We start from the raw sequence: 24,213 nt of genomic DNA, 5'->3' as shown, positions 1-24,213 counted from the left end.
CCCACATCATTTCCTACAATTTAATCTCAATATAAAATCACTTCTCTTACAATAATCGATGAAATATTACAAAAAGGCAGTTTCCATCCAAACAAAAAGTACACTAGAACAATTAGCAATATGGACATAAACAAGAGCAAATTAAGTAGTAAAGATAAATGCCCGCCAGCTTGAGCAAAGATCTTGAATAGAAAATGCCTCGAAATGCTTGGATTGAGTGCACCACAAAGAAGCATTTCGATGGGCAACTTCAAAGCAGTCTGACCAACCAAGGAATTTACCATGGAACACCCTTTGGTTTCTCACAAACCACAATTCAGCCAAAGCCTTGACCGCATTGATCCAAATCAAATGAGGCTTTTTCTTTAAATGAGGACCAATTAAAATCTGCTGTACATTATCTCTAAAATCATTGCTAAACACCCATGAGGTATTGAAGATGTTAAATAATTCCCACCAACACTTAACTAAATAATTGCAATTGAAGAATAGATGCTGTAAATCCTTTCCATTCTGTTTACAAAGAAAGCACATGGAAGGAACCAAGCAACTTAAATGCATCTTACGTTGCAATAATTGAGGAGACGTTTAGTGAACCAAAGACCATTATCCATATAAGGATGTTGACACATCTTGGACAATTTGACATCCATAATGCATGATATAACAATTTGTCCAAAGGGGAAGAAGGAGAAAGGTGAGCCGAGAGAGATTTTACAGAAAAGATCCCACTCCCTTCTAGTGACCAAGATCTTTTATCAAAGTTCTCTGTCACTTTTCTAGTTGAGATTTGCCCGAGCAAATTCTGATACTCAATAATTTCCTCCTCTTTAAGCAAACGGCGAAAAGTCATAGACCAAGAGGTCAAAGAGTAATCCCAATGATCAGCAACCGAACCTTTTGGAAACAAGGCTGTTTTAAAGAGTCTTGAAACAGAATGCTGAAAGGAACCACACCATCCCAAGCATCCTCCCAAAAAGCAATACGGCTGCCATTTCCAAGGTTATACTTAGCTAGAACATCCATTTTCTGCCAAGTCCTAGAAATGCTTATCCACGGACCTCTCAAACTTCTTCCAACTTTACCGGCCGTGTGCCAATTATAAGAATCTTGACCATGGATGCTTCTAACAACTTGGTGCCAAAGTGAATTTTCTTCTTCCAAATATCTCCATCCCCCCTTTGCTAGAAGAGCCAAGTTTTTTGAATTGAAGCCTCTCAAACCAAGACCTCCTCTGCTAGAGATCTATTAGCAAAGCTCCATTTCACTAAATGGTTGACCTTGCTACCATTGTGACCTCCTCAAAAGAAATTATGCAAAGTTCTTTCTAACTTTGAAATTACAGTATCCGACATCAAGAAGGTTGACATGTACTACATTGGAAGATTAGGAAGTATTGGATTACATCAAGTGGCTCTTCCTCCTCTAGACATATTAAATCTCCTCCATTTATCTAATTTGACATGAATTTTATCTATTACCGGCTGCCAAAAAGAGACTTGTTTAGGGTAGCCTCCCAAAGGTAAACCGAGGTAGAGAAAAGGCAAATGGACAGTTTCACAATTCAAACTAGTAGCAGTGTACTGCAACTCATTTCACTTCCATATTCACACCACACAAGGCAGATTTTTCCCAATTAATCTTCTGACCTGAGCACCATTCAAACAAATCGATCGATTCCTTTAGTTTTACTGCATATTATTGTCATACTTACAAAAAAATCAAAGTATCGTTTGCAAATTGAAGGATGGAAACATGGATTTTCTCTTTTCCCACTACAAAGCCTTCGAAAAGTCCATTTTCATAAAGCTTATCCATAAGAGCCTCCCAAGACTTCACTAACTAGAAGAAAAAGGAAAGGTGAAAGGGGATCACTTTGTGTAATTCCCCTTGATGCAAAAATTCTTCCTATTGGTCTCCCATTAATGAAGACTGAGTATCTAGGGTTCTTAACACACCCCATAGTCCACTTAATCCACTTTTGGTCAAAATTTTTACTCAATAACACCTTCTCTAGAAAACTCCAATCAACATGATCAAAGGTTTTTTCAAGATCTAATTTAAGAATCCAACATTTCTTATTAACTCGATAGTCCACCACTTCATTAGCTATCAAGATTGGGTCTAAAATTTGTCTACCTTCTATGAAATTTCATTAGGTTGGGGCAATAATAGAAGGCATGACTTTCTTCAATCTTTCTGCAAGGACCTTGGCAATAAGCTTATAAGTTAAGGTAGTGAGGCTGATTGGTCAAAAATCTTTAACAACAATGGAGTTTTCCTTCTTTTATATTAAACAAATGAAATTTTCCTGAACACATGCATTTAATCTTCCATTCTTATAAAAATCTTCGAATAAAGATTGGAAATTCAGCTTCACTAAGTCCCAAAACTTTAGTAGAAATTCAACTGTAAAACCATCTGGACTTGGGGCTTTATTCTTACCAAGAGCCATCAACGATTGTTTAATTTCTACCTCTAAAAATTTAGCTTTAAGGATGGCATTCTGATTTGGAGAAACACATGGCCACACAAAGTTCAAAGGGATATCCCGGGCATTCTAGTGAACAACTTCTCATAGAAGCCCAGGATTAAGCTTTCAATTTCTCGAAATGAATTGGTTGGCACTCCTTAATTATTTACCAACTTAGGAATTAGATTTCTCCCCTTTTTAGCTGCAAGAAACCGGTGAAAAAAACTAGTATTTTCATCACGCAGCCTTATCCAATTTAGCTTACTTTTTTGGATTAAATTTACCTTCTCTAACCTGTAAAAAGCCAACAATTCAGTCTTCAGAAAATTTTGAAAATCCTTATCAGAGTCAGATAACTGAAGTGAATCAACCAAGACATCCCAATTATTAATTTCTTTTAACAATTCCTCTATTCTATTTTGCCTCTCCTAATAAATCACATGCCAAGCTTTAATTGCCGTTTTCACCTTTCTCAATTTAATGCTTAGGACAAAACCAGGCCATCCAGAGGGTCGACAACTTTTCCAAGCTCTTCCAATGATCTTGGAACATTCCTTGTTTTGCAGCCAACTATTACAAAAACGAAAAGGGGATGGTCCCTAGTTGAAGGAACCAGCTTCAAGAACAAGAGGAAAATGATACGAGAATAAACGTGCTTGACGGTAGTGTTTTCAAACTCATCATCCCAAGCTTTAGTAATGAAAAACCGATCAATAAGTGATCTTGCAATTGAATTACCTTCTCGGGACCAAGTGTACCTACCATTGAAAGAGGAACTTCCAAAAGGTTAGCTTGATCAATAAAGGTATTAAAGAGATGCATGCCTTTTGTGGTTCTTCCAAAGGGAAAACGTTCATGTGCCCATCTAGTAATGTTGAAATCTCCTCCTATACACCAAACTTTTGTATAATAGGCTAAAAGGGAGAGTAGCTCAGGCCAAACATATTTCCTCTCTTTATAATCATTTGGACCATAGACATTTGTAACCCAACATGTCTTTTTGCAAATAGTTATACATTTAACTGATAACGAGTAACCACCTTTGAGAGTTTCGTTTCAACAACATGAAGCTTGCTCATATCCCACATTGTCAAGATGCCACCTGATTTACCAAAGGATTCCACAAATTGTCAGGCAATATCCTTAGAGCTCCATACTGTTTTAATAAAAGCAACATCAAAATCATCTTTCTTTGATTCCTGGATCAAAACAAGGTCCAGATTATGCTTTTTCAAGAATTATTTTAAGATCTGCCTCTTATTTACATCCTTTAACCCTCTTGTATTCCACAACACTATTTTCATCACAATTACTGATATGGAGACTCCCAAAGTGACTAGAAGAAAATGATCAACCCAAAGTTAATCCACAATTTGCAACAATAGCTTGTAGGTGACTTGGGATTTCTAAAGGCATAATTGGTAGCAAGCTAACAATGGTTTTTACATTTGCAATCTGGTCTTCTTCAGTCTGGAATAGATTAACAAGATTTGTCTCAAAGGAATCCTTTTGTGCAATATCAACTTGGTCTTCCCCATTCTCACGTTGCTCGGCTTCTTCACTACTGACATTAAAGGGAGAGTCAACTTCTTCAACACCTTTCTTGTTTAGAGTAGGGAATGGGGAAAAACTTAGGGTTCCTCTAAAAAATTTTACCTTAGAGTTGGGCAAGGTGAAAGTCGAGTGATCAAATTTTATAGAGTGAGAGAAAGATTGCCTGGTAGAGAGAACAGGGGCTTGAACACGGGTGCAACTTTCTTCAATTTGATTCGGGTTGCTTTCCAACACTCTCTTTCTGATGTATAGCTTTTTCTTAAAGAAAAGCTTTGAACTCTTTTTTCTGGCAAAGTGCTTGGGGAATGGCTTAAAAAGATGGGAAGAAGTTCTTATTTTTCTTACCTTTGAAGAGATTTTGTTGGCTGCAAATAAGGAAGCTTCAACTGATGAGGAAATCAAGTGGTTAATCGAGTCGCCATTGTTGTTTTGTATGGAGAGGCTAGTTCTAGATACTGAAGCGTTAGTGGAGAGAGGAACCAACTTTCTTGAAGAAACGAGGTGCAGTAAGCTATTGGTAGAATAAGATGAATCGGCGGAAGTGTGACCAGGTGACTTTTGGGCTGCCTCCGAAGCCGTTACAGGCATTTTTGGTTGGGAATCATTTGGTTGTGGTTGAGAATTAATTAAGATGTCTTTATTGAGAGAGATATTATTTGATATTTCATTGGGCGCGAACGAAAAAGTAGCCGCAACAGTCTCTTTCCTCATTAAAGGTGCCTCTTCGATTTCCTCTGGCTTGTTCACACCAATCCGGTTTGTCTTCTCCAACACAACTTTCCTAGAGTGAATAGTTCGAGGAGTAGTATCAGTACTTCCGGCCGTTTTCTCGTGAGATTCTTTCTTGAGGGCTGCAAAAGGATTCCTTGATATATCCGGCTTCGACTGAGGAGAAGTTAGGAACATCCGGTCGAATTCATAACATTAAGCTTATAGCCTTCATCTGTTGAAACTTGATTTAATTTGACTAAGTCAATTGGATTTGAAAAATCCTTAAGAAAAAGATTACCATGAACAAATTTAGGCTCTTCAAGTTGTTCAAAATCTTCAAAATTTAAAAAGAAATTCTCACAATATTCATCTTTGATTTCAACCGTAGCCAGCATGAGTCCACAAAGATTTTTCCTTACCTGAATTTTGGCTTCCGGGCAATTTAGAAAATTCAGTGTCTCAAGTGCAATGCTTTCAAGACCTCCAAAGTAGGCACCAATAGCTTCAAATGTCCTTCTACTCCAATAATCCAATGGGAGGTTTTTAAGAGAAATCCATGTAGGTTTGTTATGTTTCATACTATTCCATTTTTCAAATAAAATATGGAAACGACCGATCGACTGCCATTTCTCTAGAGACTCTATCAGATCTTCCAAAGTTCCTTGTTTTAATTTGATCAGAGCATTGTCAATAAACCGGGGATTAATTATAACTTTGGTTTGGAAGAAATCCTCCAACGATTTAGCTATTTCATTCCAATCATTAAACGCAAATAGCCTTGAAACAATGGAAAGATTGCTAAAATCCTCGCCGTACACTTCGTGATTCTTCTTTACCTAGAAAGACGCACGACTCTATTTCATCGATGCAAAAACAGGGGATGAACACTCATTATATGGCGAAGGAGTTGCAGAGGGCTGGTCAATCTTTTTCCTTTTTAAAACATCTACATATTTCTTTGAGTTTTGAAGGGGGAATTGTAGGTGGAATCACATTGCTTTGGAAAATACTCGGTTTTGAAACTGAAGACTTATGTTGAACATCACTAACGATCTTATGAAGAAAGCTTTTCAACATTCAAATGAAAGAAAGCCATCCTTGTTGTAGAGGGCCCACAGAGATGTGTATGACGAACTGACCACGGGTCGCAGGCCAAACTACGCATCTCAAAAACCAGCCGTTGGAGCCTTTTAACTTAGAAAGTTTTATAACCCCGTAGTCGTCTTTAAATCTATGAAGGAAGAACCGGTTACACAATCCCTGAATTAGCTCTAAAAGTCGTTCCACACACCATTGTAGATGAGGCAATGCCAGAGGGAGAACCTTGCTGACGTCCATGTCCTCCACAAAGAATCTGTCGGAGTCGTGTCAGATGCAATAATAAGACCCATTCACCTTGCAACTTTGAATTTCCATGCTTGCGAACAATCGGGAAGAGTCCTCAGGAGGAAGGGGAATCACCGGAGGAAAACACGCCGGGATGTTGACCGGAAAAGAGTTGCCGGAGAAAATGTGACGGGAAGACGATGAGAAGGAGGAGAGAGAGAAGAAAGAGGGAGGAGAGAGAAGAGAGAACTTACCTCAACTGCAATTATTTCACTTATTAACATTGCTTATTAGTTAGTACCGATGAAACTGCCCTAGTAGTTTCATTAGAGCTAAATCCTCTTTCAGAAGGTATGCCCTATCTCAAGCCTTTTGGTCCTCAGCTACTTTCTTGTAACAACCATTCATTAGGTTCCTGCTCATTGAAAAATTGGCATCTCCAACCTTCATTTTCTGCCATTGCAGTTGGTGCCAGGAAAAGATGTTCCGATAGTTCTTGACTTTGTCCTCTCTACCAGGTCTTGTACGAGCAACTGATCATGCGTGATGGAACATGTTCTCCCCTTCTTTTCCATACATTCCTATGTCGCATTATGTTGATTGGTTCATTTCCTAAATGTATCTTCATTCGTTCCTTTAAAGTAAATTCCTCCCAGAGATTCCAAATGATCCATCTTTTTGTATGCCACCGTCCCCCAAGGATCCAGCTGCTTTAATAAGGCTATAATAGAATTCAGACTGGTAGTTCAATGAATAAAGAAAGAGTGAGGGAGAATTTGAGCGTTATCTGCCCACCACCAGAACACTCTTTCCAATTAGTCAGTTCGTTCTCAAATCAAGTAACTTTGTAGCTCTCCGTTTCTCTCACTCATGGGTCAAAATAACGCCTAACTGCTGTACTTAATACAACATTCCTTTTTCATTCCTCTTCCCTTTTCTCTCATATGCATATTTAGATTTAGGATTTATGCGAATAATTCAGACACACAATGGAACTAAATTACAATGGGCCAGGAAGATAATCAAGTTCATGATTTCCAGCACTGGCACAGGCAATCGGTTCTTGTTTTGTTTTCTGTAGTTTGGTTATTATTTTGTCTTTTTTTGTTTCACTCTTTTCTCCTTCTGTCTATTAGATATGCTGAATGTATGGTTAGTCAATGACTGGATTGTATTTCTGATCCAAGTTCTTCAATGTTCTGTTTGACATATTATTAGGATGTAAGAAGGGGACTAAATTCTGTTCGGAGGATCTGTAAAGAGTACAAAATTTCTGGGGTGCATGGTCCAATTATTGAGTTGCTCGATTGTGATGATAAATTTTTTACTGCTGTTGAAGTTACGGCTGGAAACAGGTGAATGAATATTCTTTTGTTATATTCTGACTTTAAGGTTTCATTAGGTCAGTTTTTCTGTTGAACTGGTTAGCTGTCAGCTGACATATAGAAATCGTGTCATTGTTGTGGGTTGTGCACCTTGATAAAGATCAAGATTTGATTGATATCCTTCATTTTCTTATCAGCTTATTTCATGTGGTGGTGGAAAATGATGAAATATCAACCCAGATCATACGACACCTTAATTCATTGAAAGGCGGAAGGGTTACTTTTATACCACTTAACAGGGTGAAAGCCCCACAAATTACTTATCCACAGAGTTCTGATGTGATACCGTTGTTGAAGAAATTAAAATTCTCTCCCAATTACACACCAGCTTTTTCTCAGGTAGTTTCAAGTACCATTGTATATTTCCAGCCTCCAGGAGTGGCTTGCAATTCATATGTTCTTATATTAGTCAATTTCATTGCTATTAAAAGAAAAAAAAAATCACAACCAGGAGTCTGGTCCTACGGAAAACAGTTCCAATGCTTTTTAATTGAAAATAGATGTTCCACTGATTATTGTTATTGGGACCCTGAATAAAAGGGGGAAAAAAAACGAAAACAATAACAAAAACGATTTAAATTCTACTCCACTTCACCATGTCAGTTGAAGATTCCTCTCTCTTCCAAAATATTCTAGTATTTCCTTTATTTTGTCCATCCATATCATGAATTACTTGTAGGAGGGGAATTTTTCAAAGAGAAATGAAGAAGAAAGAAAAGGTCCCTTGCTACTAGGGCATAAATCTCGTACAAAAGCTAGAACCGGTGAGAAAGCCAGAGGTCTCCAAATGACATAAAATTTAAGAAAATGGTAATATTCTGATTAAGAACACCAAGTAAAATTTTAATGAGATACAGAGGCAGAGACCTTTGGATGTAAGAATGCTGAAGAATCGAGCTTAGTCATTGTGCAGGGACTGCCTAAATTTTTTTTTTTTTTTTTTTTTTCTTTTGTTCACCTGATTAGAAATGTTTTTAACAAATTGTTACACTTCCGATAATTCAATCATCCACTCATCAACCTTCTTAGGAAGGCACCCAGCCACCCCAAAGATATTAAATAGAATATCCCACCCTTTAGAAGCAAACTCACAGTGCAAGAACAAATGATCCACCTCTCTATAACAAAGACAACAAATAGAAGGAGAAAGGACCCAATTTGGAAACTTCCTTTTGAAGCTTCTCATGAGTATTTAGGCCCCTGTAATCAAGAGACCACAGGAAGACCTTAACTATTTTGGGAATCTTGAGCCTCCAAATGAGCCTAACCATAAGGAAAGCAATTTCCGTAGCCCTCTTAGATAGGTTTAAAAATGTAGAGTTGGTAATAGAACCTTTCCAAGGGGTCAATCTTCCAACGCAAATTATCTCGGTCTTCATTCACCACCCACGAGTTCAGCAATTGGGCAAGAACACACGAGCATTTCATCTCTCTATCAAAGAGTCTTCTTCTAAAGCCCAAATCCCAAGTTTGGTTGGAGTCATACCAACAATCTGCAATCACCACTTTTTTAGTGGATATAGTATAAATGTACAGATACTTCTGTGCAAGAGGTTGAGAGGCACACCAACAATCATCCCAAAATTTGATTTTCCTCCCATCTTCTACAACAAACTCAGTGAACTTAAAGAATTGCACCTTACGCTTCATAATTCCAGCTCACAATCTGAACTTGGTTTTATCTCTTGGCATACTAGAGGTCCAACCTCGGTTGTCAGCACCATAAATGTTGCTTGTGACACGTCTCCAAGGGCATTCTCCTTGTGTCAAAATCTCCACAACCATCTCATCAACATAGCAATGTTTTTTTTTTTTTGAACGAAGAGAGCTAATACAATGATCTCCATATATAGTTGGAAGAGGTACGGTTCCAATTAACAAGATGGGTAGCTGGACTGGAAAACTCCCATCCCACATGAAGTCTCTAACAATCTTCTCCAAACAATTAATAATTCTATCCGGAGCTTGCAAAAGAGAAAAGTAACAAGGCAGGCTGTTGAGAATCGACTGAGCAAGAGTTAGACGACCTCCTTTCAAGAGAGACAAACCACACCACTTGTCAATCTTCATGTTGAATTTCTCCTTAAGAGCTTCCCAAGCCACTGCCACACCATGCTTTCCTCCAATGGGAAACCCCAATAATTGAAGCAATAATTCATATATATAATAATTACACCTAGCAATTGAAGATGAATTGTATTTGGGATTTACACCTAGTTATTTAAAGTTGCATAAATAGGTAGAAAATGAGAGAAATATTCAACTAGTAGGCTTCTCATTTTAGCTTGATGCAAATAAGCAAATACCTGCAATATTTTTTTATGGATGTGCAATATATATATATATATATATATATATTTTATGGACGTGCTTATTTTCCTGTACTTTCATTCTTATACGTTTTACCAGGTATTTGCTAGAACGGTGATTTGTCGAGATTTAGATGTGGCCACAAAAGTTGCTCGTATGGATGGTTTGGACTGTATAACTTTAGAGGGTGAGTGTTGCAGTTATCTTTGCCAATTTTTTATTGCTTTAACGTGCATGTTGTTTTTTTTTTTTTTTGACAAGTTCCGTTTGACTCTACAATAGGTGACCAAGTTAGCAAAAAAGGTGGTATGACAGGGGGATTTTATGATCACCGACGTTCAAAATTGAAGTTTATGAATATAATTATGCAAAATACCAAAGCCATTAACACGAAGGAAGATGACCTGGCAAAAGTTAGATCAGCACTTCAAGATATCCTTTTTGTTGTTTCCTCCAACGTGTACACTTACGATAAGCAAGGGATTTAAATTCCATGGATTAAGTTCAATTTGATTGAGCCCAAATAACATACATAGTAAAGCAGTAGACTAAATTCCATGCATTTTGTTGGCTGTTTTAATGAAAGGTTACCTCATATCCTGTCACGAGAAAGGGGGAAGAACATCCATATACTGACCTTATACACCTTCTTATCCACTGTTAGACAAGATTTATAGTTTTTGCTAATACAGATGTTTGATTCAGCTTGGTATTTTATGCAGCTCCCTTTGTACGGTTAGAATGAAAGACCATGATGTTGCTCCATCTGTACCTTTATTATAAGTTCTCAATTAAAAGTTTTGTTAACTACTGAAAAAGGAATCTCTGTTGAAAATAATAATTCAATGTCAATCTAAAGTTTTTTGTATTTCTTCAGATTATAATTGGAAAAAGAATAGTAGATCTTCATTCATATCCTGATTGAATTCTTTAGTATATCAACTTCTAGATGAGGATTAGAAACTCATATTCATGGACATGGGCAATAACAATGTTTTTTTGGCATAAAAAAAAGTCTGATATTTACAAATTCATTCTTTTTCTAAAAAAAAATATTGTGCAAAACCTATTATTCAATGCAGACTGATTATCCTGAAAACGTGTCAATTATCAAAATTTGACAATCTTACTCCACTTTGTGTGTTCTTTGTTATCACGATCAGTCACCCACTACGTTTTTGTCTATAGAATTGTCTTCTTTTGCTTAATCTATCTTACAGATAGACAGGAAAATCACTGAACTTGTTTCAGAGCAGCAGAAAATTGATGCCAAGCAGGGTCATGATAAATCAGAATTGGAACAGCTTAAGCAGGACATTGCTAATGCTCAAAAGCAGAAACAATCAATATCCAAGGCTCGTTTGAATAAGGTATCATCAGGACTAGTTCTAGATAACTTATTGGTCCACCTTAGTTAGTTAAGAAATATAGTTCTTTCTATTGATATCTCTTATTCCTGTATAAATAGGAAAAATCACTTGCTGATGTTCGGAGTCAGATTGACCAGCTTCGGGGTAATATGGCCATGAAACAAGCTGAAATGGGCACAGATCTTATCGATCATTTGACACCAGAGGAGAAAAATCTTCTATCACGATTGAACCCTGAAATATCAGAGCTGAAAGAGAAGCTTATTGCATGCAAGACAGAACGCATTGAGGTTAGTATGTTGGTGTGTGCATATGTTGGTATTATATATCATTAACTTTTGTCCTTGTGCTTGCATTTTGCTATTGGGTAGACTGAAACAAGGAAAGCAGAGCTTGATACAAATTTAACAACTAACCTCAAGCGGCGGAAACAAGAGTTAGAAGCTATAATATCATCTGCAGAAGCAGACTCTTTACTGGGAGAAGCAGAATTGAAGAGACAGGAACTGAAAGATGCCAAATTATTAGTCGAAGAAGCAAAACAACAGCTTAAAAGTGAGACTTTTGATTCAGAAACTTCCAAATTTCTTCGGAGTTCATTATAGTTTTAGTTTTAGTTTTTTTTAAAAAAAAAAAAAAAATTATTTATTTAGTTATTAATTTTTTTAATTATTTATTTTTAAATTTTATTTTATACTGATTTGAAGTTGTGATTTCTCAGGAGTTTCTGAAAATATGGACGACAGATCTAAGGAAGTCAAAAAGATTAAAGATGAAAAGAATAAACTAAAGGTATTTCGTTTTTACACGTTAACCACGGATTAGGCTTGTCAACTCCATGCTCCTTGGTTGATCCCATGTCAATGCAGACTTTAGAGGACAACTACGAGAGGACACTTCAGGACGAAGCTAAAGAACTGGAGCAACTATTAAGCAAAAGAAGTGTGCTTCTTGCCAAAGAAGAAGAGTATTCAAAGAAAATTACAGATCTGGGGCTACTGTCATCTGATGCATTTGAAACGTAACTTTTTCTTTGAATTAGGATTTCAGTCTGATTTTTATTTGTCCTTGACAAATGATTGGTGATCATAGTTGAGATTATTTGACAATACTTTTCTTCAGTACCTTAATCTATTGTTTGTGGTTCATTTTCTTGGTAGCTGTCTGATCCTTGTTGGGTTTTCTTTCCTGTTGCAAATTTTAGGTATAAGAGGAGGAACATCAAGGAACTGTATAAAATGTTGCATAGATGCAATGAACAACTGCAGCAATTCAGCCATGTTAATAAGAAAGCATTGGATCAGTATGTGAATTTCACAGAACAAAGGGAAGAGCTTCAGAAAAGGCAAGCTGAATTGGATGCAGGTGATGAGGTATTGCGAAATTAAATTGGATTCAATTCAGATTGTTTTGTTTGTAATTTGGGTGTCAAACTCTTTCCAAGCAATGATTCTTCTGGATTTTGTAGAAAATTCAAGAGCTCATAGGAGTATTAGATCAGAGGAAAGATGAATCAATTGAACGTACATTCAAAGGAGTTGCAAAGCACTTTCGAGAAGTTTTCTCAGAGCTTGTTCAAGGTGGCCATGGATATCTAGTTATGATGAAGAAAAAGGTATAGTTGTGATTGTATTGCATGCATTCCTGTTTGTGTTGGCTGCATTTTTTATCACTCATATTGTATATTTGTGGCCTATGGACCTTGTGGGGTATTATGCTGACGAATGGTTGAGTTTGCGGTATGACAAGTCATTTTGATCAGGTGGTTCGCTTGGTTGCCATTTTGTGGACCTTGATTTTTTTCATTAAGAAAAGGTTTTCTTTTTACCGATGCATAGAAAATATCAAAGTTTGTATTCTTTGTCAGACCATTTTACAAAAATGTTCAGTGGAAGTCCAGAAAGAAGAAACTTAAGTATTTTCCACTCCTGAGTACGGTTTTCTATTTCTATCCAACCAAACTTTTAACAGAAAAGATTTTAGAGCATTAAACCATTGGACTTGAGTTTTGTTCTCGAGCTAATCCCCACCAAGAATACTCGAGAAGTTTTGAAATAATTCTGAAGGAGGTTAGGAACTGACTAAATATGTCAAGGAACATCCTCTACAGCTTCGAGTAAGCAGGGCAAAAAAGGAAGAGCTGATCCGACCTTCCCATTCTGCTTGATAAGATGCCTGGAATGTTGAGGATAGAAGAAACCTTACTGAGTCGAATGATTAGACTGACTTATGGGTAATCTTGAGACTAGCTTTAATAGAGACAATTTCTTCAAGATCTCTGTTCTAAGACATGACTGAATGGGTAGGTGTCTTCCATCATCAAGAGCAAGTTTTGCTTTCTAGTTGTAGTTGGGTTGCGGTGTTGTATTATTTTGGCTGGGAATATGGATCTTCTTCTTTCTGTCTGTTTGCTTTTGTGGTGCGGGACTTTTTCTTTAAACGGTTGGTGTTCACTTGGTTTGTTCTAGAGATTATAGCTCTATGGAGGAGTTTCTTCTCTATTCACCCTTTTGTAATGAGGGTTCTTCTTCTTCCTTCCTTTTTTGCAGTCTGAGTTTTGTGTTGTTTTATGGGGTATTTGGCTTTGGAGGAATGATATACTTTTTCAAGGGATTGACAATTCTTGGGAGGACGTTCGGTCCCTTTTTCTCCCTTACAATCTATTTCTCTTGAGTAGGGGTGAAAACTAAAACCGACTGGACTGAACTGAACAGAAAATTTGGTTTTTACTAAAAATTCGGTTTGGGTCAGTTTAAAATAATAAGAAAACTGAGCTATATATATATATATATATATAAAACCGAAAAACGAACCAAATATTTACGGTTCGGTTCAATTCAGTTTGGCTACCAAATCAAACTGTGAACACCCCTAGTTGAGGAGTCGAGTTCCATACAATTCTGAGAACCTTCCAATCACATTAACCTTATACTTGGGGAAATGTTAGCCTACATCTGGAGGTTCTTCCCCCCAAATTCCGATGCTCTGTTTACAATAATCTTCTGTATTTCTTGTATGGAATTTTGCACAGCTGAACAGCCAGAAATGGTTCTAAGCTAATGAGGATAATTATAACTGAATGGGGAAATTGGATCATCTAATCCACCTTTCAAAATGTCTAAAGCCCACATTAGACATGAGTAGTTGAGAACTCTCGTCTGTGGTTTTGTTAGTCATTAACAGGTCTAAACATGCATTTTCTTACCAACAACTAAGGAAGCTGAATTGTTGAAAAACCTACTCAGGTGATATTATCACTATAATATCTTGAAGGACCTATAGCTAGAACGAACCAGACTTGTATGATATTGTGCCAACAACACTTCTAAGACTTGTATGATACTGTCCTATCTGTGGTTTAATTCACATTTATGCGTTAGAATGGCGTTTTGGGACCATGGCTAGATAATTATGAATTATTGCAGCATCAAGAGTTCTTTTCTTTTTTTTTTTTTTTTTTTTGAAAAATTCCTTCATTCGCACAGGATGGAGATCATGCTGATGATGATCCTGATGAAGCTGGGCCTCCAGAAGCAGATACTGGAGGCAGGGTTGAGAAATACATTGGAGTGAAAGTGAAGGCATGTACAAGCATCTCTATTTTGTTCAACAAGATGCCCTATCCCGAGTTCTTAAATAAAATGGTGTTTGTTACAGGTTTCTTTTACTGGGCAAGGAGAGACACAGTCTATGAAGCAGTTGTCTGGGGGACAAAAAACTGTTGTTGCTCTAACCCTTATCTTTGCCATACAACGATGTGATCCTGCTCCATTTTACCTGTTTGATGAGATAGATGCAGCATTGGATCCTCAATATAGAACTGCAGTTGGAAGTATCCTTCACATTATACTTATGATTTGTTTGTCTTGTCATGGCTTCCTCCGAGAGATATCAAACACGTTTCCTTTTTTCCCCTCTAAAGGGTGGCTGCTATTATGTTTGTTGTTGACTATGCACTATGTCATATATTCCCTTTTATTTTAATCATAATTCCTGTTTTGATGTTCTTAATTACTTTCTAGATATGGTTCGCCGGCTAGCAGACATGGCGAATACTCAATTTATAACAACCACATTTAGGCCAGAGCTTGTGAAGGTTGCCGACAAGATTTATGGTGTAACCCATAAAAATAGGGTGAGCCGTGTCAATGTTGTCACCAAGGAAGAAGCTCTAAACTTTATTGAGCAGGACCAAAGTCACAACTAAGGTTAGATTTTTCTATTCAAACTTCCACTTTTTCATTGACCGACTCGTTTACAAAATATAATATTTGGAGAGATAAGATTGCTATTGGTATTCATAGGTGGTTAAAGATCCCTGGAGGAGGCACTTGGTCCTCATTGGATCTTGAAAGTATGCTGTGTTAATGTGTGAATGGAAATACACGACACCGATCCACTCATTGAAATATTAATGAAAATTGGTGTGAAAATTTAGGGATGTAAATAGATAATGTTGGGTTTTAGATGACATGGCAAGTTTTATGCTGTGAAGAACTTCGCTCTAATGGTAACTTTTGAGTAGTTGCCCCTCCTGATTTGTACATGTAATTAGAGAAACATAGACTGGAATTGGTTTTGTGGTCTGGTAGTTGATTAATATCTGTTTAGTTTCCAGCTTTTCATCATGCCATTGTACATCTTCTGCAAAAGTCATTCCAGATTTCCAATTCCAAACTTATCTCAAATAGATTGTGGACCTTTTCTTTCCCCCTTTCATCTCAATAACTTGGAATTCGTAGTCAAACATAAATATTCTAAAAGACACTTTTTGTTACTTGTTGAATTGGACTTGAGAATCATCAAATAAGTAATGGGTTTTCATCGGAGACTAAGTTTGACATTTCCAAACCCAAAAAGAACGTTGAAAGTTGATATGGTTTCTGTCCCGAATGATGTGTGTCGTAGAAGACCTGTCTTTGGTTTTCTTTTCACTAATGTATAGTTAAATAAAGTATATTTCTTTAACTTTGAGACACAAATTCCAGATTTCTTTTTAAAAAAAAAAAAATAATCGATTTATTAGATATAATTTTGAATTGAAACAGTTACAAATATAACATTTAATACTTTAGCAGATATAACACAATATAAAAGAATGTGTAGATGTAGCAAAATTTTGATATAGCTCTTGAAGTTTATCAGATAGTGTTTGTCTTTAATAGGAGTATATTATAATAGTCTCTAACGGATAAATTTTGTCATATTTGTAATTCTTTACAAAATTCATTATATATATAATTATTAGTCTTAAAGGTGTTATTAATTGCAATTATTTTTTTTGGAATTGTATGTTTAACGAAATCTAAAACTTTCAAAATTTGAAATTTCAGAATTTGAGGAACTAAACAGCTCAAATTTACAATTTAATCTTATATATGGACTTTTAATTCGATTTGTATTTCCAAATAAACAGGTTGGTTGCTGAGTTTTAGTTTACGAACTCGCTTACCTCATTCCTCGATCAGCATCGTCAAAGGCCGCCTTAAAAAGATATTGCATAATTCATCATTTGTCTTTCTCCTTTTTCTTTTCTTTCTACATCTTGTCAATCCATTTTCCCCATAATATAATATTTCATTGTTTTCTAACAGTCTGTGGCAGCCTTGCAATTGCATGATGTCTTGGTTCTCTATTGCCAATTATTTTCGATTACATATATCCTTCCACTCTTGAACTTTTCTTTTTATGATAAACATTCAAGAAATTTCCAACTTTATCTCCGATATCTCAATTTTTTAAAATTAAATTTCTATTTAACATTGTTGAAGTTAAATAAATAATAATGCTTCAGTATTTTAAAACTTGTGAGTTGATGTTTTTAATATAACATATTTGTCTTACCCTATTCATAAATAATTTTTATCCATTGTCTGAAAAAAAAATCTTCCATCCCAGATTGCCATTTACTAGAGTAAATAATTAAAAAAAAATGAATGTAGTAATTTATTTGGAGAGCTATCAATTCTTATAATATCATAAAAATGTAGAGAGAACTGTGAGAATAAGAAAGGGGTTGATTTTGTTATTAAGAGATAGAGAGACAGAGAGAGGTTCGCGTTATAGAATATAGTATAATTTCTTTCTTGAAGTAACATCACTTAAGTTTTAATTAGATATGATACTGTAAATATTTGACATTCAGATGATATTTTACTGGAAAACAATGTGTAATTCACTATTCTCATACTAATAAGCATTTAATTAGAAGTCTTTATACTTCAAAGGCAAATTGTTGTACTATATATATATTCTTTTCATATTTGTCTGATCTAATATCTCCTATATATTCTCAAGAATTCACGCTCATTAAACCGAACTGAGGTCATTCTTCAGTTCTTGCAAACCAGTACAGCAATTTTAAAGTTGCACCAACAAATTATTAGACAGCTCATTCGAACAAGCGCAAACTGGTTGCACATTCAATGATTCATATCTCATATCTGTTTGACGTGACTTCAAATTTAATCCTGATTATTGAAGTGGGGTTCACCGGCAGGCTGTTGAGGACGAGGAAATGTTGACCATAGAGAACAGAAAGAGTAGAATAGCACACCAGAAAAGCCATAAATTCATGAAACTCCAAAATTTCTGCTTCTATTCATTATAAGAAGAAATGGAATGGGAAAAGATGTGTGCAGTTTCCCTTTGTTACACAAAAATTGTAAAAGGAAAAAATAGGTTAGTAGGAAAAAATCAGTGAAGAGTTCCTACATCATCTTTTTGTGTATATACAAAAGAATGAACATATAAGTAATCTATAGCCATTCCGGTGTACTATCTGCTCCATTCATTGATGTTCCTCTGAAAGACAAAAAAACAAGAGGATCATGTCTAGGAATGGTCAATCATCTTCTTATGTTTCCTGTTAACTGGCCTGTGAAGTTGGCGGTATTACTGACCTCGGGCTCATCTCAATGGCGATGTAAGGATAGCAGTGATGCCTAGAATGTACGGTGCATCTTGGTGATAAACTCACTTGCTCCAGTGCTCGTAGTTGAAGTTCTGATGGATAATCTCGTACGCAGCCTATGCGGGGACCGGCTCCTGTTGTCCATCTGCAGGACAACTGTTTCCCTAGTTGGTATGAATTGGCTTCTTTATGTGAATTTAACCTTCTAAGGACTGACTCCTCAGGAATGATCTTCACTTCAGTATTCCCTTGATCTTCACCAGAGACGTTTGGCTTTGGAGAGAAATAATTTTCTGTATACTGGTAACTATCAACAACAGGGGATTCCAATAGAAAACCATTATTACCACTGGTTTCCACATCTTGTTGTTCCTTCTCAAACATCGCAATCACTTCAGCCCTGTTTGGTATCTCAAGACTGCTCAACTTTTTCCCAATGTTGTGACGTTTTAAATCAGATATTTCAATGGATGACTGTCTTTGCTCAAATGAATCAGATTTTCCTTCAGTGGATTCTTCAATATTGTTCTCTTCACTCTCGAAGCCGTTCAGCTTTTCTATGAAGTCCTCCTCTGATGAGTTGTTCCTAATGTGGCGGCTACTCTTTTGGTTGTCCAGATAATCATCCCCCTCATCAACAGGACTTGTCTGAATGGGATAAAAGATAGATTTCAGGCGATATTTAAAACAATTGAAATTCCAAAAATGATATCAGAGGGGAAAACGTAAAAGCCCAGTACATTTTTCAAGCAAGATTACCTTCACATCAGTAAGATCCACATTGTTTTCTTTAAGGAATGACATTAGGTCCTTAAAGTTTTCTTCCGTGGGTCGATAATGTCCGCTATGAGGCCAAACAGCCTGTCAAAGAAACACGATGATAAGTAATAGATAATGGATAATAGATAATTGGATCAGTAGTTGGAGGGTGAAAACAGTTCAGGATTTTATGCTGTAGAGCTGGTACCTTCAGAACACCATTGTCCACAACCAATCTCCCAGCAGCAGTTGTAGCTCCTCCAGCCAAGAAGCTCGAGTGCTGGAATGTACCTTTCTTCTTCTTCCCAACATACATGGTCTTTGACGTACTTAGGACAAAAATCCATTTTGTATTTTTAGCTTCTTCAATTGTGTGGACAAGTTTCCCTGATTGTTTGTATACGAGTTTCCCATCTTCCATAATTACTTCATATGCAAGCCTTTCCATCTAAAATAAAGCAGAGACAAATTTAGTTCAATGTGCTAAAGTTAAAAATATGGAAGTTAAGGATGATTGGATCAAGAAGTATATACTTACAGGACCCAAATACTTGATGCACTGCTGTTGGAGTTTCCATCGCGGGCATTTTTCGACTAGATTTACTTCCTTCCCTTCTCCTATATCCAACCTGAATTCAGAGACGGGAGATTTTATTTGAGTCCAAGGTCTAAGCATGATGTTTCCAAATTCTGTGAAGGAAGAAAAATATGCAGAAAAAATAGTAAAAAACATATTGTGCTGCAAGAAGGATATTTTACCAGTAGAAGAAGGGTTCTTTACTCTGGCTGTGAAGCCATTTCATGTAATAAAAATGTAAGTTGTGGCCATAGCGATGTCGCGGATCAATCTGTATGTATAAACAATAAATCATTACATCAGTACAAAATGACGTTAATATATTAAAAATACTTGGTTAAAAGCAAATTTACTTACCGCCTCAAGCCAATGCTGCAAAGAAAGCTTTCGAGCTTTAGCATTCTTGGATAAGCCTTTTCCAACCTATAATAACAAAAGACTGGTTAGATTTCTAAAACAAAAATACGGTCAAATATTGTTCACAAGTTTTATTTAGGAATTTCTCTGAATTCACCTTAGCTGCTCTAGTTCTCGCTCTTGACCAGCGTGAAATGGCAGACTCACGTTTTTGCATGTCAAAGAATGATATAGAACTTCGCTTGAGTTCAGCAAAGTCTAAGAGTTTCCACCTACAGATATTGCCAGTTTAACAAACAATGATATAAGAAAAAGATAACCTATACAAAAAATGCAGCATGACTATCATTTCCTAGAAAAAGAGAAGGGAAGAAAATTACCAGCTCTGTTCAACAAGAACAGCACAATCTGCTAGCTTTCTTCTGGTGCGGAAGCTTTTATACACCTTCTGCAATTTTAGAGCAGCAGCATGTTTTGGATTGGTTGGATCCAAAACTGGTAACATCTGGAATCTATCTGTATCATTATCCGAAGTTAGAGATTGATTGTCAAACTCTTCACTCTTTGGGCTGATGGACGCAACACCTATATCATTTCCTGTTTCTAATGAAGAAGCCTCCGTTGAGGACAGATTCTCCAAATCTCTCCCTTTGAAGCTAATAGATCCTTCCAAAGATACATTTTGAGAACTTGCTGATTTCAACACTTTAGATTCTGAATCTCTGCTTGTGAAACTGATGGACCGCAGTAGAGTTTTTTCTTCATCTCCAAAACTTGTGGATTTTATCAGAATAGATTCTAAACTATTCCCCAAATCAATATACTCTGCAAATGGACAGGAACTAGATATACCCATATGGCATAACAAGATCCTTTAATAACCTGTAAGAACAAGATGTTGAATCAGAAGAGATGTCTATCTATAGTCTATAGGCTACAGCAAGCTACTAAAACAAATGGCACTAGCATTATCAAGTTGAAAAATGATCTCTGTGGGTAACTCTATTAACTAATAATAGCTAATGAAAAGTGACAAATTATCCGGTTCAAAGAAAGTGGCTCCAGTTGCTCACAAAAAGCAAAGCAAAAGAGATCCAGATATAATAAAATTCAATGCCTATTCCACTACCACCATAGATCTGCCTAACCAAGCAGTACCATTATTCTATCTCTCTTCATCTCTTTTTTAAACTCCTTCCAGCCGCCGCCGCCGCTGTGAAGCAATCAAGATGGCAGCCCCAAATCCCATTTCATTGAAACTCATCATAAATTCCAAAACACAGAGTAAACTACCACTTTCGCTAAATACAAAGAAACAGACAGAGAAATTCTATTCCACAAACGCAAATGAACACAACCAATTTGAACAACAGAAAGGAACCCAAGAAAAACAACAACAACAATAATTTCAAACAGTAATGTTCAGTACTGACCTTGAAAACGAAAGCGATGAGGAACTGGAGCTTGACGATTAACGGAAATGGGTACAGTTTTCCGGCGTCGGAATTGTTGATTTCCGGTTTGTTGTTTGTGGGGTCTGGTTAAAAAAAAGTGCAATGAAACTTTGAATCTCAAATTAGAGAGAAAATAATGGAGAAAGCGGTATCTGAAATGACAATAATTCTAAGCTTTTGGGGGTTTATATAGGACTGCGTACACCACTACCAATATTTATAATCGCCATAACTTTTCAATTCCATTCCAACCATGTGTACTTTGACTTCCTACTCTTTTTTTTCACTTTCAATTCTTTTTTTCTTTTTTCAATTTTACATTCACAATTTTCCTGGGAAACAGGCTAACAATTCGCTATTAAATTCACAAACATTTGGATTTGTAGCACAAATTTTCAAATTCAAACTAGAATCTCTCCATTAATTATTATTTTTGATCGTTCAGGATTGAATTATTTATATATAAAAAAAGTCGTTACTTTTTTCGTTAGTCTCTTTCAAAATTTGTTGTATGTTAACCAACACAACACCTTAGATATTATAGGTTAGTCAAAGTTTAACGTTGTTGAGTTATTTGGTTGCTATTGTTGTTTTATTTTTAGGTTAAATGGTAAATTTTGTATAAACAATGTTCGGTTTTATGTTATTTTAGTTTTTAAGGTTTATAAGGTTTATTTGGTAAGTTATTGGACTTTCTATTTTTCTATTTTGTGTTTGAAAAGTTTATCAAACTTTGTATGTCCTCGTTAGTTAATTTCATTATAGTTCACATATGTCGGGAAACTATTAGATATAATTTTGAAAGTTTCAATGGTCTTAACATATATCTTGAAATTTTATGAATTATTAGACATAAAATTTAAATATTTATTAAATATCTTTCAAAGTTAAAACACCATTTTGACATAAACTTAAGTTTATCTTAGTTTTTTTTAATTAAAAAAAAAAAAAAAAAAAAAAACAACCTTAATGTTAGCTTGCTGACTTCAAGATTTGTGAGTAATTATAATTTAAAAAGAAACAAATACGTTTTAAATTTTTAGGTTGTGTTTGGGGAAGGACTATCCTGAAACTATAATAACCACATTTCTACCTTAAATATTATTTTATATTCTCCAATTAACTATAGTTAACACTATTTCAAAACTCTTATTTGCTACAATTTTTACTCTAGGTTGTTTTTAAATATAGAAAAATGAATCAAAATATTTATAAAATATAACAAAATTTTAGAGCTATCAATGATGAATGTTGATAGTACTATCAGTGATATTGATAGATATCGATAGACATCGATAGACTTCTATCAGTGTCTATCAACGTCTATTATTGATAGTTCTAAAATTTTGCTATATCTTGTAAATATTTTCAGCAGTTTTACCATCTGAAATAATTTTCCTTTTACTATTTTACATTAATTATTTTTTCATTATTTGTTACAGAGTTAACTATTTTCTTCTCAAACTAAAATATTTTACATCTCAAACACATACTATTATAACTCAAACTTAAATAATCTAAACTCCAAATTTAAATTATTACTCAATTATAATAATCTAGAATTATAAAAACCAACTTCTTATCCTAAACGTCCCCTTGAAGTTGCGCTTAAGAGGTTTTTTAACGTAAAAAACATTTAATAAGTCCCTCAATTTTTTCAATTCTCTATTCAATACGCTTGTGAATATGTAAAAACATGTTAATTTTTTATATACAAAAAGAATATTAAATCGACAAAAATTTACTAAATGTATATAAATCAATTAAATCAAATGTCAGTCAAAAGAAGTATAGTTTAATTGGTATAGTGCTTAACTTTCAAGTAGTCTGATTTTCTATCTATCTATATATATATTAAAAAATTAAATAAATAAATGTATTTTTAAACAATTTTTAAAGACCTAATGAGGTAATAAACATGAATTGGAGAAATTAATAAGAGGGAAGCTTGCAGGTGAAGTTAAGATGAATTTCGTAGGAAAATTGAAAGAAAAAAAAATAAAAACTTGTGTGACAATTTCAAATTTATTGGGAAAGTCATTTTCAAGTATTTCTTAATGTTTTTCTCCGTTGGGTCCTCCAAAGAAAACAGATAAAAGAAAAAGACTTCTTCGTAAACCACAATCGCCACTGCTTATGTCACTGACTCTCATTTATATTCCTAAAACCAAACCATATTAACTTAAAATTTGAGTATTTTTTGCATTTAGACAAATTGTTTCATCATTATTTGTTATATGGCAAATTCACTTTTTTTAAAAAAAAAATATAAGTTTTGTCCCTTCTTTTTCGAAACCTAAACACTTCTTCCTTAAAATTTCCATTAAATATGATTGAAAATCTTTGGTGCATTAAAGTCAAAATGGAGTCTGGATTATATATTTGCAGAGCTGGAGGCTTTGGATGGATATGCTTTTTTTTTTTTTTTTTTTTTTAAGAATATTAATTAATTTTTTTAGCCTTTTTCTTTGATTGTGAAAAGCACTCGAAGTTTCCTTTCTATTTCTCTCCTAATTTTCCCACCAACAAAGATTTGACTCATCCTCTTCAAATCTTCTTCCTTTTTTTTTAAGTGAAAATTTAAAAAAATTATACTCCAACTGTTCCGTTGTTGTTAAAAGAATTAGCACACATGGCTTCATATCAAGTTTCCTTAAGACTAAATATATAATACGATAATATGATTTTCAAAATTTTAAATGGTAGGAATGTCTGAAACTATATAATTAATTCACACCCATTTTAAGAATCTTACATGTCACAACTTTTCATTTTTTTCTTGTATGGGTTTTTTTTCCTATTTGAGTTTGATGATGAGTACATCATATTTTTTAAATTTCAAACTTTATGTTATATTAGAAGCTATATGTTTGGGATAGATTGAGATTAGTCGCGACTGAGAGTCTAAAGGGATAAGAAACCTTTAGACATAGATAGATGTCCGAGATGGTAAAACAAGGCCGATGGGACCACACCTGGCTAATAGTCACTTATGGCTTTAGGAGATCAATTCGAGTGAATTGA

General features: G+C 35.2%; 2 protein-coding genes across 3 annotated transcripts in view; one reads left to right on the top strand and one right to left on the bottom strand.

Moving 5' to 3' along the window:
• LOC120087998 (structural maintenance of chromosomes protein 3) overlaps positions 1–16,719 on the top strand; it is a 38,955-nt gene extending 22,236 nt beyond the window's left edge. The window contains exons 17-31 of one of the 2 annotated variants that reach the window (XM_039045023.1): positions 7,283–7,419; positions 7,587–7,788; positions 9,859–9,946; positions 10,042–10,191; positions 10,978–11,129; positions 11,228–11,419; positions 11,501–11,684; positions 11,851–11,921; positions 11,999–12,150; positions 12,334–12,502; positions 12,598–12,744; positions 14,615–14,710; positions 14,787–14,961; positions 15,152–15,337; positions 16,546–16,719. In XM_039045023.1, coding sequence (XP_038900951.1) covers positions 7,283–7,419; positions 7,587–7,788; positions 9,859–9,946; positions 10,042–10,191; positions 10,978–11,129; positions 11,228–11,419; positions 11,501–11,684; positions 11,851–11,921; positions 11,999–12,150; positions 12,334–12,502; positions 12,598–12,744; positions 14,615–14,710; positions 14,787–14,961; positions 15,152–15,336 — 2,100 coding nt within the window. In that variant the 3' untranslated portion in view covers position 15,337; positions 16,546–16,719. Of the gene's footprint in view, positions 1–7,282; positions 7,420–7,586; positions 7,789–9,858; positions 9,947–10,041; positions 10,192–10,977; positions 11,130–11,227; positions 11,420–11,500; positions 11,685–11,850; positions 11,922–11,998; positions 12,151–12,333; positions 12,503–12,597; positions 12,745–14,614; positions 14,711–14,786; positions 14,962–15,151; positions 15,338–15,433; positions 15,820–16,545 lie in introns of those variants that run through there. The other variant, XM_039045022.1, reaches the window with a different exon arrangement.
• Positions 16,720–17,700: 981 nt separating this feature from the next.
• On the bottom strand, positions 17,701–21,376 carry LOC120087674 (IQ domain-containing protein IQM2-like). Its single transcript, XM_039044530.1, has 9 exons — positions 21,169–21,376; positions 20,116–20,617; positions 19,893–20,007; positions 19,736–19,801; positions 19,561–19,649; positions 19,340–19,430; positions 19,010–19,249; positions 18,802–18,903; positions 17,701–18,690 (listed from the first exon to the last, which is right to left on the bottom strand). The coding sequence occupies exons 2-9, from the start codon at positions 20,589–20,591 to the stop codon at positions 17,998–18,000; spliced, it is 1,872 nt and encodes a 623-aa protein (XP_038900458.1). The 5' UTR covers positions 20,592–20,617; positions 21,169–21,376; the 3' UTR covers positions 17,701–17,997.
• Positions 21,377–24,213: the final 2,837 nt, after the last annotated feature.

Source organism: Benincasa hispida, chromosome 10 (assembly GCF_009727055.1).
Source record: "Benincasa hispida cultivar B227 chromosome 10, ASM972705v1, whole genome shotgun sequence".
Classification (NCBI taxonomy): domain Eukaryota; kingdom Viridiplantae; phylum Streptophyta; class Magnoliopsida; order Cucurbitales; family Cucurbitaceae; genus Benincasa; species Benincasa hispida.
Note: the sequence above shows the minus strand (reverse complement) of the source record. Positions and strands in the feature narration are given on the sequence as shown.

What these genes read in the sequence shown, in the direction of transcription:
- LOC120087674 (XM_039044530.1), bottom strand. Translation starts at nt 20,591, where the DNA reads ATGGGTATATCTAGTTCCTGTCCATTTGCAGAGTATATTGATTTGGGG. An exon ending in GTTCTTGTTGAACAGAGCTG is followed by an intron (nt 20,008 to 20,115) that starts GTAATTTTCTTC and finishes CAATATCTGTAG; the next exon opens with GTGGAAACTCTTAGACTTTG. An exon ending in TGCAGCATTGGCTTGAGGCG is followed by an intron (nt 19,650 to 19,735) that starts GTAAGTAAATTT and finishes TTATACATACAG; the next exon opens with ATTGATCCGCGACATCGCTA.